Here is a 16,482-nt window from a genome sequence, read left to right as displayed (position 1 = left end):
ACACAAGGCCTGACCTTCTTATCAAAAGCTTTCTTCATCCTTTGCTGATATAACTGACCATGACACACGATAGTTAGCCTCTTCTCTTCAATCAAATTCAGTTGATCATACTTGGTCTGACACCATTCAGCCTCGGTCAACTTGGCTTCCATCAAGACACGAAATTAAAAGTAGTTCACACAAAGAAGGTATTAAAAATGGAGGGAGAGAATTTGAAATTAAAGAAATGGGGAGAAGATAAAGAGACTACCCTATGCACAAAAATTAAAAGTTTAAAGTTGAAAAGATCTGACCAAATGGGAGCAATCCAATAGAAAAGTATGTCAATAGAAACCCAGAATTCCCTTGGACTTTTAGAATCAAGCAACACATAAATGCACAATTATATCAATATTGAAGAGCAAAGGCATCAAATAAAGATGGCCTCATCCAAGCTTGTCCACTTCATGATCTTCTTCAAAATAGCCTATGTAGCAGATGAATTCCACAGGTCACAGGTTCAACATAACAACTTAACAATGATCAATGTTGTAGATGAACTGGAGAGATCTTGAATGATGTATCAGATGAATTTCAAATTGCAAGCATTTGGTTCTTCAACAAATTGGTATTGGCCAAGTCCATTAGCAAAGGAATGTTGCCTAAGTTCTAAGTCCAATTGGGCAAGATCAAACCAACAGTCCACTCAAAAGTCTTTTAGGGTTTTTGTTATTATTATGTGCATTAATGGTCAAAGACCACACAAACAAGCAAAGCAACAAAGTATATCACACAATATGGTCCAAATGGACAAAGTGAAAATTACATTAACATAAACAATTAGAATGATATGTATAATGGCAAATGATAATAAAGTGCTAAAAGTAAATTGCATAAAAATAAAGACTTGAAATTAAAAGTTAATGGTTAGTAAGTTAGTAGTTAGTTTTGTTTTGCTTTTTGATTTCAAGACATTCTTTGGAGAACACTCAACCCACTTGCCACAAGCATGGATCCTTGAACCAAAACATCTTCCAAAGGAAGGAAAGAAGGCCAAGTTTCCACGCAATACCATGGAAGAGTGGAGACTTACAATCTCACTAACTAGAATGCTTATGCCTTTTATGTAACAAATTTAGCGTTATGTTAAGCAATCGTAATTGGACTTATATAGAAGTCACAACTATTTGAGGTCAGGCAATAGACTTTTGGTGTTAATGCATGTTGGAGACATAGTATTATGAACTATGCTCATTTAAACATACCACACACAAAAAATATGCAAAGGTGTGGCCTAATCTCATCCATACTCATGTTAATCTTTCAATCAACTAGCATTAGGAATTTGAGATGTCATTGGCCAATTGAAAATGAATGGATGAAGAAGGGGAATTAGATGAAGAGGAAAAGGGATGAATGAGATCACAGATTGGTCAAAGGAGGACTTTTACCAAATTAATATTATTCATTCATTTTGGGAGATGGAATGTACATTCCATCAATCCCCTAAATCCAATAATATTAACTTGTAAAAGTCAAATCAACCTTGACCAAGGCCCAACAACAAATAAGAAACTCAATTAAGTCAATCCAAATGGTCAATACAATTAAAATGGAATTTATTCAATTAAAAATAGTAAAATAATGCATTAAATTTAAATATGTTTTGTTCAAATCCTAAAATCTCATCAAAACACCAAATAAATGGTCATGAAATTTATCATAGGTCAAACAAGGTCAAAGGACCTAGGAGAAAAAATTTCATAATTTTTGGACACTTAAAAATATTTTTAAACAATTAAAAACAAATGAAAAATCAATTAATTCATGAAAAATATTAATAATGATCCAAAAAATAATTTTAATTCAGAATATGAAAGAGAAAAATATTTGAAAATTTTTGGTGAAAGTCCCATATTTTTTGGATCAATATTAAATTTATTATAAATTATTGAAGAAAATGGAATTAAAATGAAATTCAGAAAATTCAAAAATACGTTGACTATCAGATCTCCCTCATTAATTTAGGTGGTAGATCTGATGATCCAAAACACGCGTTCCATGTGTTCCTTAGTCAAACGCGCTGCAAACTTGGTATTCACAAGGGACGATTAAGATTAAAACGTGGAATTTGAATCCCATGGCTCAGACTCAAGACACATCATCACCGGAGCCAAAGCTCCGGTTGTCTTCTCCGGTGAGCTTCACCAGACTGGTCAACATGAACCATCACCAAAATTCCAAACAGGGACATGATTTTAAAGAGAAAACATCATTGAGCACGAATATCACCTCTAATTCATCCAATTCCAACTATATTGGGAGATATGTGGAATTGAAAAATGAGGTTCATGATTTGAGTTGCTTTGATTTGGCCTCAAAGCAACTCAATCTTCTTGCCTACATTAGTAGGACTTCATACAACTCAAGAATCAATGGAATTGAGCAAGAATAAAGGAGAATCGAAGAGTTTAACATTTCTGCAAATTACCTTCAATGGAGGTCTGAGCTTGCTAGATCTTGATCTGAATCGTGCTTGGCTTCACTTCAATTGCTTGCAGGAGAGGAATAGAAAGGCTTAGAAGCAATGGATTCATGGAGAATTGAATTCTAAAACAATGGAGATTCAAGCTCAAATTCAAATGAATTTATCAGGGTTATCCTCTTAGAGTGAAGGGTTTTCAATGGAGATTCAAAGCTGGCGCAATGTGTGTGTTAATTTTGAGCATAAGGGCCTCAATTTATAGGGAAATGAAATGATATTTGCACACTCTCTCCACTTTCCAAATTTGGTAAACTGATGATGCCATGCTGCATGGGCGCGCATAGGCCCGTGGAATGATGGTTTGAAAGTCCAAATGAATGATCATATACTTTGAAGATGGATTGGATTGCAAGGTACATGTGCATTGTCACTTGAAGATTGATCCATGCCAAATGATGTCAGCCTGTTTAAGCCATGCGCGGGCCTATGCATTTCTCATCCAAAATGCATGAATTTTAGCTTTTTGGAAAGATGAGATCAAGAGGAACAAGTTTTATGTTGAACACTTTTTCATTTGGAGCTTGGAACTTGGAGATTTTGAGGTGGATGTTTGGAAAAATTTGACATATCAAAAATTTTCTAAGTGTCAAGCCATATGTCTCAATATTCCACCTTGCTTAACTTTTTATAGGAGCTTCAAATGAGAAAAGTGTCTTCATAAAAGTTATAGCTATCTCAAAGACCTTAAAAATGGTCATCAATTTCATTTCATTTGGATTGGAAATGATAGAGTTATGCATTTTTGAAGTTTGGAAAAATCACTTGATCAATGGTATAGGTCAAAAGTGACCTATAATGTAGCCTCATATCACATGTTCAAAGAAGTTGAATTTGCTCCAACTACAAACATAAAAGTTGAAGTATACACATTGAATTTGATTTTTAAACTTGGAAATATTTCATATCATAAAAATTGAGAAAGTTATGGCCTTGGGAAGTTGACTTTCAATTAGGGTTTAGACAAAATGACCTATAATGTTTCAACGTAGAAAATGATTTTCCAAGCAAAAATAGCTCTAGGTCTCAACATGGAAGTTGTTTATAATGTCATTTATAGTAAGTTTTCTTTTAGAATCATTTTCATATGGTGAAAATTGTAGGAGATAGGGTCTAGGGAGACCCAGTTTTGATCGGATGAACTCATCTGGCCAACCACCATCAACCAACTTGATAACTTTCAATTCTCTTGACTTTATTGGCTCATGGTAGATCATATATGCATAAGATGATGAATTTTAAAGTGTCCCTTTAGAAATTTGATCAATTGGTGAGATAGCTTGTTGGAGAAGTTACTCAAGATACCTAGTCAAACTAGGGTTTCCAAGGCAAATCACCCTCAAACTCTTGAAGCAAACTTGATTAATATAACATCTACATATCATTGGGACTCATTTATGATGCTCATAATCAATTCTTGAATCAATTCTTGGTTGTACTCTTTGTTCATGAGGGTCTCAAACCCTTGATGTGATCAATGAATCAATGAGATCTTGCCCTACCTACAAAAGAGTTAGGCAAATACAAAGACATATTTTTGGTATTTTGGTTAGTGAAATGATAAAATACAAGTATGATGTAATCACAAAGTTCTTGGTGATCCCTCCCAAAACAAACCCAATGAAAGAGGGGTAAGGCGGATGCCAAGGTATGATCCCAATGCTAATTCTTATGATGAAATTGCATGAGGGATCTTAAGGTCGAAATTCGGGTCTTACAGCTGCCCCTATTTAAGGACATTCTAACTGAGGAGGTGAAGGTTAAAATCTTCATGTCGACTCAGTAGAATGGGCTTAAATAACAACAGAGAAACATATTTTGGTCCCTAAGAGACCTCATGATGCATATGATATGAATGCAAAAGTTAATGCTCTGTGGGGAAAATATTGCCACAAAGGAAAAGAAATCAGAGAGATAGAAAGTTCGTAGGAGCATAATGCATTCCATAAGGAAAAACTCACTGGAGAGACAGAGACTCTAGGGGGAACAAAAGGGAGTTATGCGTAGGCCAGGCTACGATTAAAACTACTGGGGGACTCGAGGAAATCCATAAAAATAGAAAGACTTAGTCGGGGAAACAAACAACATTTGCAGGGGATACGAATAAGTCAGGCTAAAACTGAAATACTCGACTCATGCAGGGGAGCAACGATTTCACTAAGGAAATGCGCATTCAAATCAACTGGGGAAGATAAACTTCAACACAGGAGAAGTAGAAATCTATTATCTACTACCTGTTACTGGGTAAGGAGATAATAAAGATCTGACAGAGAGAGCATCCGTCATCGGTTAGGATGAACATGTCAAGGATGACTCGCTGAGGAAAAATCCAGGAGGGAGTACTCATTACCGGTTACTGGGTAAGAATAGCCTTGCTGGGGAAAACTCCAGGAAATAGGATTTACCACTACCGGTTACTAGGCAGAAAACCAATGGGGTGAGAGAATCCGCCATCGGTTAGGATGAACATATCAAGGATAAACTCAATAGGGAAGAAAATCCGTCACCGGTTAAGATGAACATATCAAGGATAGACTTGCCTGGGGATGTCAAGGAGGATACCCGTCATCGGTTAGGAGGAACATATTAAGGATATACCAACTGAACAAAAAAGGGGGAACTACATCTATCGAAAACTGGATAGAAAACCGTCGAAGAGAAAAATCCGTCACCGGTTAGGATGAACATATGAAGGATTCACTATGCGAGGGGACAAAGCAGAATTTACAACTACGGGTTACTGGGTAGAAGACCAATCAAAGAGAAAATTCGTCACCGGTTAAAGTGAACATATCAAGGATAGACTCTGAAAATGGGGAATAAAAGTAGGGATTACATCTATCAGTTACTGGATAGAATACGAAAGAAGAGAAAATTTGTCACCGGTTAAAGTGAACATATCAAGGATTGACTCTGCACAGGGAAAAAGAAGTAGGATTTATAACTATCGGTTACTGGGTAGAAAACCAACAAGGGGAAGAAAATCTGTCATTGATTAAGATGAACATATCAAGGATTAACTCTCTGAGGAATCAAAATAGGAATTACAACTACCTTTTTACTGGGTAGAATACCAAAGAAGAGAATATCCATCACTGATTAAAGTGAACATATCAAGGATAGACTCCACGGGGGAATAAAAGATATATGTCACAGGTTAAGATGAACATATCAAGGATATACTTTTCGAAGAAAAGATCCACTAGGGATATTGTTGAGGAGAAAAAATCGGTACTTTTGCTGGGTATTGGGCAAGAAGTAACGAACTACCCATTAAGAAGAATATTACCAGTTACTAGGTAATAGACTCTTAGGGGACCAATATATCTATCTAGGTAAGAGCTAGAAAGACAACGGTCAATCAAGACTCAACCCAATTAGGACATAACTCAAGGGGAGTAATTCCATCCAGAAAATTTACTGGAGAGGAAACTTGAAATAACAATCATCCACGAGGAAACAAACTCAGTGGGGAAACAGAGAAAGGTTAAAGTCTTTTCTTCTTAGGGGCTGACACTCTACAATTGAAAGAGCACAGACACCAGATTTGGTATGGGGATAAAGTACCGTCATAATAGAGAATGAAAATCTCAAACCAATCAAATATGAAGATGCAGGATATCATGAATTCATATGAATGTATATGCGTATGTATATATGGTGATTATGTTGATGAAACGATCACGAAGGATACATAAGTGTCGCAAAGAAATTGAACCACCGGTACAATCCTCGGTCAATCCACAAAATATGGAGACAAACTGCTGGAGAACAGAGAGATCAATATCCCAAAGTCTCAACCCTGGCTGGGGAAAGATGAAAGAGATCTGCTGGGGATAAAAACATCCAATTTGTAGGGAATTTTAGTTCAACACCATAAAAATGGGAGACAACCCTATTGGAAGAGTCAACAAAATGCTACTCAGGAACCAGGAGGAAACTCTAACTGGGAGCAAAGATACGACGATTGGTGGGGACACCAAAGCGATCTACTGGGGAAGATCAAAACATCTTCTAATGACAATCTTCCTGCTGAGGAAATACGAACTCCGCTGGGAAGGCCGAAACTCTGTTGGGGATGGAGAAAGAAACTCCACTGGGATGTACAAACATCTTGGCGACTTCACTGGGGAAAACAATACGCCACAGAGTATATGAATCAACCAACCCAGCTGGGGAAAAAGAAAGAAGTTTCACTGAGGGAACAAACACTCCACCGGGGAACTGAATCCGTTAGCTGGGGATAACAACACTCTACTGAGGAAATGAATCAACACTGATGTCTAGAGATACCCGAAGAGTTATTGCTTGGGGAACCTCGGATGCTTCACACTTGAGGACTTGCTTTTTTTTACTGAAATGCTATTGATATTCTTTTTACTTGCTTTAGGAAAAGTTCTTGCTTATATATTTTAAAAACTTGATTTTGATTTAAAAATTTAATTTCAAAATGATCATAATAAAATTTAAAACTATTAGCTGAAGTAAATAAGAGTAGAAACAATTAGATAAAAGCTCAACTTTATTTATTCGAATGGTAGTCTGTAAATGACGAGACTCCATAGATTTTACAAAATTGAAAATGGTAATTTAGATGGAAAAGGGGTACATTGAATACAAATGGTCCTTAATCCTTCTATCAAATCCTGATATCCACTGTGCTCTTGACCACTGCTGGAGATGAACTGATGTCAACCCTTGTGCTCAAACAGGTCTCATAGGCTTTGGGACTGATGACCTTACTCTTCTAGTCTTTTCCAGTAAGCCTTGTTGGATGACTCAAAGCTCTTGTGCTCCCTATTTTAAATATCCCTTTGTTGTCTTCGTAACCGCAGTGAGAGTAGGAGCTCAAGCAGTTGCCATTGCAAGACTAGTCGCTCTTGAGTAAATAGTAGCTCTTACCGCGCTTGATGGTGAATAAGCCTTGGAATCCGTGTTGAGAAAGAATCCAATTGCTATTACAAAAGCAAATCCTTTATCTGATTAGAAGGAACTTCTTTCTGGCAAAGTGACAGCGGGGAAGGAAAGCAAGGGACTGATTACACTAGTCAAACATGCCCAGAAGAGGAGGAAGGAAAGGTTGGTTGCACGTTTTTTTTCATGTGGGAGTAATGCCTCCCTGCCGATTGCTTTATATATCCCCCTATCTCTAAAGGGGGACTCAATCCTATCAACATATAGAGATCTTTCCTCTGTCATTGCATAGAGTGATCTTCTTCAATCGCCTTTCAATCTCCGAGTTCGAAGGGTAGAACAAGAGGAGGTCAAGGCTTTCCTCTCATTACTCTTTCCACGGCAAAGTCAGCATCTTAGCCCGAAAAGCAATGACTTCTTCCTCTGTGTTTGCTGCTATTGATGTGCCAATCTGGCGTTATTAAAACCCCCATGTATCTATTGTTTAACAACTCAAAGAATCCAACTCCAGCAGCATATTAACTGATATAGACGAAACGCGCCCCACATTTTTAGGACGTTCCTATCGAACACATATCCTACTTGCAAAGGGAAGATCGGGCAAGACCCTTATCTGTTCTTCTCATCCGTATCGTACTCTTTATAGAGAACCTGTCAAAGAATATGAGACATTTGCAGAAGGAAACCGGCCAGAAATCGACGCCTTACAGCATAATCTTGGACTTGGCTTAGCTTCCTCCAAAAAATAAAAAGCTAGTGGTAGGCTACAAATAAGTGAACTTTAGGTAACAAAGTAATATATATATATATATATATATATATATATATATATATATATATATATATATATATATATATATATATATATATATATATATATATATATATATATATATGTTTAACTTTCTCTCAAAAAATTTTTAGCCTAAGTGCTTTTGTGAGAAAAGTCATTTTGTGAGTGAAGATACTATTGTAATTCTAGAAAGGGTAAAATTTTAAATTCATCAAGGGAATCTCTTGTATAAATCTTGGTTGAATATTGTTCAATTAGGTATTTATTCGGGTTAGAAGCTAAACCTGTTAAAAGCTTTGGGTTGGGATTGTGTGATTGAGTTCCAACTTAGGTTTGAGATTAATCCTTATAAAAATCTCATAGGTTTTTGGTCATTCTGGTACTAAAACCAAGATTAGGTTCAAAATTTCATCTCGTATAAAATTTATCACCAGGTTCAAGCTCAACCTGTATAAAAGCTTGGAAGGTTCAATCTTAACCTGTATCAAAGCATGGAAGGTTCGAGATTAGCCCTGTATAAAATCTCATAGATTATTGGTTATCCCGTATAAAAGCTATCATCGGGTTCTGGCTCAACCCATACAAAATCTTGGAAGGTTCAAGCTCAGTCCGTATAAAAGACTGGAAGGTTCGAGATCAACCCAATACAAAATCTTAGAGGTTATTGGTTATCCCGTATAAAATCAAGGATTAAGGTTCGTGAGCTCAACCCATGTAAAATCTTACAAAGTTCGTGGAAAGAAAACTAATTGTTTCATTTCACCAAGAGAATACGCATAAGCTAAATCTATCTTCTTGTATTATTTGGTTGGAGGTCAACCATCATTTCCTTGTATAAGGGGGTTCGTGAGTCTTTCATACTAAAATCTAAATTACTATTGGAAACTTTAAGGTTTGATTCTTAGGGAGAGGAGTAAGTCTTTTTGGTTTCGATCGAACCTTTATACATCATGGTGTTCATCTCTTTCCATTTAACTCCTTTAATTTCTCTAATTTATTTTCTGTTGTGTACTTTTCCGCTGCTAAGATTTTGAAAATATTTTTAAACTCTAATTTTATTTCTCAATGTTTTTCAAAACCAAGTTTTTTCCAAACCACTTAATTCAAACCCCCCCCCCCCCCCCCCCCATCTGTCTCTTGTGTGTGAAGTCTCAAGTCCAAAACTAATCACTCGAACACAGGATCATGCGAGCTTTCACACTTTCTCTCTTTCACAATCTTGAAGCTTCAAGATCCCGTACTAGATTCATCATGGATTCAACTCTTCATATGGGACTTAACTTCTTTTATATGATGAGGCTTGATATAACTTCTTTGATAGACATCATCATGGAGGGTTCTTGATCAGAGATCTTCAATCACTTCTTCGAACATAAACTAGGCATTAGGTGTTGTCTGCATCAAACCACCAAGAATCATTTGCTATTAAGATCGTATGCAGATGATTGTACCTATTAGCACATAGCTCTCCAACAATCTCGTCCAATACTTTGTACCCATAATAATATATTTGTAGATTTTGAAATATGAACAAGGTGTTGGCCACCATGTCCTCTGTTTCGTCCACGACCATGGTAGTGGGATGCAAGAGTAGGTGATTTAATGGGAGATGGAGTAGAGACCGGTCCAAAATCATGAGGAGTAGCCAAGCGCAACATTTGTTCACTAAATGTTTCATAGTCAAGAATAATGGATCCCGGAAATATCTTGTTCCAGACGGAATCGAGTTCTGGTGGAAGTTCAACAAGTGTCATGATCATGAAAAACTTGTTGTGTTGTTCGGCATGAGTTATTGCATCATTTGTAAAAGGCATTAGGGTTGAGAAATTTTCCTTCAACGAATCAAGATTACTTTGATAAGCTTGCATATCCATATTCTCCAATTTCAAATAGTTGAGTTTGAGGATGACATTATATAGACAACGGACATCGTTGGAGAATACTTTCTTAACCTTTTCTCAAACCTCATAGCAACCGGTAAAGGCTTGGTAATACGCTTGGAGATTAGGTGCTATAGAAAATCATAACACGGTGCCCAGAGAGGCATCGGTTTGCTTCCATTTTATGTGATTGAAGACGACAATATCTTTCGATTGTTTAGTTAGGTGATCTTCAAGTCTTTGACCTTGAAACCATAACTTTGCAACACCAGCCAATATGTTGTTGTTGGTTGTCCCGATTAGTTTCTCACATGGGATAAGCAAAACTTTGGTAAAAGTAAAGAGTTGATGGATGAAAAACATGCAAACATTGTTGCTCAGTGGTGGGGAAAATAGTGACGGTCGCGATGAATAGAGAAACAGGGTGAAAATGTGCCGAAAAACTGGTCTGGTGCAGTGCGCATAGGGCTCACGCGACAAAAATATGGTCGCGTGTGAGATGTCGGCTGGGGGTAGGCATCGCGTGGATGGGTATGCCGAAGGATTGCAAACCTAATGGTGACAGTACGTCAATGATCAAATGCATGGTACATAACAGAGATTAGAGACATGCAACGAAACTGTATGTATTGTGAACGACAAAATTGTTTGGACGAAAAAAGAGATCGTGAGACCCTTAGCTCCAATACCATATTAAAAATGTATTTTCTGTATAATATTATATGTCTAACGAGACCACACTAGAGTATATACATTAATTTTGATTCTAATTGATTGTTAACAAATTGCAACAAAGAAAACAACTCATATAACTACCACATTTCTTAGGAGGTTAGTGAAAAAACGTGAATAATGTTTTTTATGTTTATTTTCTTAATACAAAATAAAAAATGAAAAAAAAAAGTATAATATGAGGAGTAACAATTCAGAGAGAAGAAGATGGAAACCGATCTCTCTCTCTTGTTTATATTCTACACTACACGTGTGTATCACTATTTCCCACCATTCAATTCCACGTGCCTCTCTCTCCATTCCCATCTCCTTCTCCTCCACCTCTTCCTCTCTCTCTCTCTGTTACTCTCACCGTCTCTTCATTCCCAATCTCATAACTCAAAACACCTTTCTTCTTCCCCATGCAAACATGTGTTCTTTTACATGCAAAGACGTTCCCAAAACACGTCTAGAACTACAACAACATTGATCAACATTATATCATCATAACATTTAGCTATACAATTTTCCACGTTAACATAACATAGATCATGGCTGGGAACGAATGGATCAATGGTTATCTTGAGGCAATACTATCGACTGGTGCATCAACCATTGAAGAGCAGAAGCCACCGCAAGCTGCTCTTAGAGATGGAGGCCATTTCAATCCGACGAAGTATTTTGTGGAAGAAGTGGTGGCGAGTGTGGATGAATCTGACTTGTATCGAACTTGGATCAAGGTGGTTGCTACGCGTAATACGAGGGAGAGAAGTTCAAGATTGGAGAATATGTGTTGGCGTATTTGGCATCTTGCACGCAAGAAGAAACAGGTTCTCTATATTCTTATGCACCATTTTTTTCTGATAATGTGTTGTAACTATAACAAAAATTTAGATAATGTGTTGTAACTTGTATGTTCCCTCATGTCACTACTAAGCATTCAATATACAAGGTTCTCGATCCAACAAATTGAGGGAACATGCTAATGAAGGTGCAACATTTGTATAATTTCTTGTGTAGTTGGAATGGGAAGATTCTCAGAGACTGGCGCATCGAAGATGGGAGAGAGAACAAGGACGCCGCGAAGCTAGCGAGGACTTGTCAGAAGACTTATCAGAAGGAGAAAGAGGTGACAATGTTGGAGAGATGGTTCAATGTGAGACTCCAAGAAAACAATTTCATCGTCAGATTTCCAATTTGGAAATTTGGTCTGATGACAAAAATGAAAAGAAGCTTTACATTGTCCTAATAAGGTATCACCATTCACATATGATCAAGTTAATCTTCATATGAATTATGTTGTGAAGTACTTGAAGAAATAAAATCTAGAAATGTGAGAAAGTTTAATGGTTGCTAATGCTATAACTTTTCCTTTTTGTTCCACAGTTTGCATGGATTGGTTAGGGGAGAAAACATGGAGCTTGGTCGAGATTCTGACACCGGTGGACAGGTACTTAACGTTTCTACTCGTATAAATTTAAAAAATGCATTTGAATTTCTTTTATCCCTTCGAATAATGTTGGAAATATTGTATTGTCAGATCAAATATGTGGTAGAACTCGCTCGCGCACTAGCGAAAATGCCTGGAGTATATAGAGTTGATCTATTTACACGCCAAATCTCATCGCCAGAGGTTGATTGGAGCTACGGAGAACCAACAGAAATGCTAACCGCAGGTGGAGACGATGACGATAGCATTGGGGAGAGCAGTGGTGCATATATCATAAGAATACCATTCGGTCCGCGAAATAAATACTTACCAAAAGAGCTTCTTTGGCCATATGTTCAAGAATTTGTCGATGGAGCATTAACACATATCCTCAATATGTCAAAAGCATTGGGCGAACAAGTCGGGGGAGACCAACCTGTTTGGCCATATGTAATTCACGGACATTACGCCGATGCTGGAGATAGTGCTGCTATTCTTTCAGGCGCTTTAAATGTACCGATGGTTCTGACCGGTCATTCACTCGGAAGAAACAAGCTTGAGCAACTTCTTAAGCAAGGACGACAATCGAAGGAGGATATCAATTCAACGTATAAGATGATGAGGAGGATAGAAGCGGAAGAGCTTTCTCTTGATGCTGCAGAACTTGTTATCACTAGTACAAAACAAGAAATTGAGGAGCAGTGGGGACTTTACGATGGATTCGACGTCAAGCTTGAGAAAGTACTGCGTGCTCGTGCTAGACGCGGTGTCAACTGTCATGGTCGATACATGCCGAGGATGGCGGTAATATGTTAACTGATTTCGCCTTAAAGTTTACTTGAGACCGAATGTTCAAATTGAAAATTATAACATTCTTAGCTGCTCACAGGTTATTCCACCTGGTATGGACTTTAGCAATGTTGTGATACAAGAAGATTGCCCTGATGTTGATGGCGAGCTTGCTCAGCTTACTGGTGGCGGAGTTGAAGGGTCTTCACCAAAAGCAGTGCCTCCAATTTTGTCGGAAGTGAGTAATGAAGAGCCTGTTTACTTTCTAACAATATTTTCAATGACATTGGTTATGGATTTTTCATTTTCCGCAGGTTATGCGTTTCTTTACAAATCCTCACAAACCTGTGATCTTGGCCTTATCAAGGCCAGATCCAAAGAAGAACTTAACCACTCTGTTAAAAGCATTCGGAGAAAGCCGTCCCTTACGAGAACTTGCCAACCTTGTAAGTTCACTTCATTCAATTTTCCCTCTCCGTGCAAAGAGTCTGTTTGAATTGATTTAATCGAGTTTATCTACTGACATAAGCATTTGCGAGACTGTTTGAAAGAGCTCATGAAAACAACTTAAGATATGTTCTTAATCTTAAGCTCTTAGTTTATTTCCATAAGTAGCTATCCAAGATAGTTTATAAAAACAGCTTATAACTTATAATGAAAACAGTTTGACTTTTTTTTATTGGACAAGTGCTTGCGCTTAGTTGAACTATTTAACTGAACATGGTTTTAGAAGGACTAATCTGTTTTCAAACAGATGCTCATAATGGGAAATAGGGACGACGTAGATGAGATGTCGTCTGGGAATGCAAGCGTGCTCGTAACAGTGTTGAAGTTGATTGATAAGTATGACCTCTATGGGCAAGTAGCATACCCTAAACATCACAAACAGTCTGATGTTCCAGACATATACCGATATTCGGCAAAAACAAAGGTATATTGTTAAATAGCTACAGTAGCTTACTACACTTAAACTATTATGATAAGCTAATAATGTGAAATTTCTTTCAGGGTGTTTTCATAAATCCGGCTTTAGTAGAGCCTTTTGGTCTTACTTTAATTGAGGTTGGTTTTAAGTTAGCGACTTCGGTTAAAGTGATTTCGTTTACTTTTTTTAGTCTGAATTTGTTCATGCTCATGCAGGCAGCAGCACATGGACTTCCAATGGTGGCCACTCAAAACGGGGGACCTGTCGACATTCATCGAGTAAATAAAGGATTTACCTTTATACTAGTTACATGATCAATGCAAGAACCTTGCACCATGTTTTAGATTGAACTAATTTCAAATATAAGATTGAAAATCATAAAACTCACATTTAAATGCAAGAACCTCTAATCATGTCTCCTTTTAATGTATTAGGCTCTCAACAATGGTTTGCTTGTGGACCCTCATGATCAGCAAGCAATTACTGATGCATTGCTCAAGCTGTTGTCAGAGAAAAACCTATGGCATGAATGCAGAAAAAATGGTTGGAAGAATATACACCTATTCTCATGGCCCGAACACTGTCGTACGTATTTGACTCGGGTCGCGGCATGCAGAATGAGGCATCCGCAATGGCAAACTACCACACCAGGAGACGATATAAATGTCGATGAATCGTTTAGTGAATCTCTTAAAGATGTTCAGGATATGTCACTTAGGCTCTCTATTGACGGAGACTTGGTTGGAGCAAACGGTACGGGTGATATGCAAGATCAAGTTAAGAGGGTACTAAGCAAGATGAAGAATTCAGATTCTGGCGGTTTGAATGAATCTTCTGAGAATGTAACCGGGAAATATCCTCTATTGAGGAGACGGCGTAGATTGATCGTTATAGCGGTCGATTTGTATGATGATAACGGAGCTCCTGATAAGAAAATGATCCAAATAGTTCAAAGAATTATTAAAGCCGTTCAGTCAGACCCTCAAGCTGCAAGAGTTTCGGGATTCGCTTTATCAACGGCTATGCCAATACAACAAACAATAGAGTTTCTTAAATCTGGAAACATTCAAGTAAACGATTTTGATGCTTTGATTTGCAGTAGCGGGAGTGAACTTTACTATCCCGGTACTTATACCGAAGATGGAAAGCTTGTTCCTGATCCCGATTATGCCGAGCATATCAACTATCGTTGGGGTTGCGAAGGTTTAAAGAAAACCATCTGGCATCTTATGAATACTGCAGAAGGTGGAGAGAATTCTTCCACCGCCGTTGAAGAAGATTTGAAATCAAGTAATGCGCATTGCATCTCATACAAAATAAATGGTCTTAGTAAGGTACATGATGAAATTCACTAGAAAATAAACATTTTAGTCCTTGCAGTTTATTCCCTCAAATTTGCAAAATAGCAAATGAGTCCCTAAAATTGAAAAATTTCAATCAACTTAGTACTGTTATTTTTCAGGCAAAGAGAGTCGATGACTTGAGGAAGAAGCTTCGCATGCGAGGCCTACGGTGTCATCCTATGTACTGCAGAGGTTCATCATATATGCAGGTTATTCCACTCCTTGCATCTCGAGCACAGGCACTCAGGTAAATACCGGTCATAATTGCAAACACTGGTTTTATAATCGAAACAATGCCTTAGTATTCGCTAGTTAACTGTTAACTATTAACTCGTGTCAGGTATCTGTTTGTCCGTTGGCGACTGAACGTTGCAAACATGTATGTGATTCTTGGAGAAACCGGGGACACTGATTACGAGGAACTGATTTTCGGAACGCACAAGACGATAATCATTAAAGGGGTAGTGACTAAAGGTTCAGATGATAAACTCAGAGGGCCAGGAAGCTACCAAAGAGATGATGTTGTACCAGATGAGAGTCCTCTTGTGGCATGCATTAGTGAACCATCTGAGGAAAAGATTGCTAATGCTTTGAAGGAACTATCTAAATCTCAAGGGTGATGATGATGTAAAGTGCTAAAGTATATAACAGCTATTGTGTAATTTTTGTTATACTTTGCTTTATTACATTTTGTAAAAAGAAAAAAAAATTGTACTATGCATATTGCCTTTTTATATTATGAAGCACAGAATCTACTTAGTTTTACTTTGTGATAAAATGCTTTTTGTTACTATCAAAGTTGTATAAACTGGTAAATGTTTTTTCTAAGGTTTAGTATGACAAAAGAAAGTCTGATGAGAATGGAAGCATATGAATTTTTAAGAAGGGGCAAGTTAAAATAATGAAAGATAATCAGTCACGCCAAACAAAGAGCAGCTTTGTTTAACAAAAAGATAAAGAATGTATTGAAATATATCGAAACTAATTCATGCAGCTTTCTGAAATATATTGAAACTACCATATTAGATCTGGTAAAGAAAAAACTAGTAAGTCCATAGACTGGTCGGGTTAGAAACTTTGACAACACCAACAGAATAGATATAAATAAAATGTGATTCAAAGAATGTAAAATCAACTCCTAATGATGGTTCCACCAAACCCTCCTTGTCATTCTATG

The 16,482-nt window shown here is 37.3% G+C and overlaps 1 protein-coding gene across 1 annotated transcript; it reads left to right on the top strand.

Annotated features, from left to right (window-relative positions):
• The first annotated feature begins 11,104 nt into the window (after positions 1-11,104).
• LOC127085125 (probable sucrose-phosphate synthase 3) lies at positions 11,105-16,070 on the top strand. Its single transcript, XM_051025701.1, has 12 exons — positions 11,105-11,649; positions 11,840-12,072; positions 12,206-12,269; positions 12,360-13,052; positions 13,138-13,275; positions 13,352-13,483; positions 13,792-13,968; positions 14,046-14,099; positions 14,178-14,240; positions 14,397-15,296; positions 15,425-15,552; positions 15,646-16,070. The coding sequence occupies exons 1-12, from the start codon at positions 11,371-11,373 to the stop codon at positions 15,923-15,925; spliced, it is 3,141 nt and encodes a 1,046-aa protein (XP_050881658.1). The 5' UTR covers positions 11,105-11,370; the 3' UTR covers positions 15,926-16,070.
• The last annotated feature ends 412 nt before the right edge of the window (positions 16,071-16,482 follow it).

Source organism: Lathyrus oleraceus, chromosome 5 (genome assembly GCF_024323335.1).
Source record: "Lathyrus oleraceus cultivar Zhongwan6 chromosome 5, CAAS_Psat_ZW6_1.0, whole genome shotgun sequence".
Classification (NCBI taxonomy): domain Eukaryota; kingdom Viridiplantae; phylum Streptophyta; class Magnoliopsida; order Fabales; family Fabaceae; genus Lathyrus; species Lathyrus oleraceus.
The sequence above is the reverse complement of the archived record's forward strand: the minus strand, read 5'-3'. Positions and strand labels throughout refer to the sequence as shown.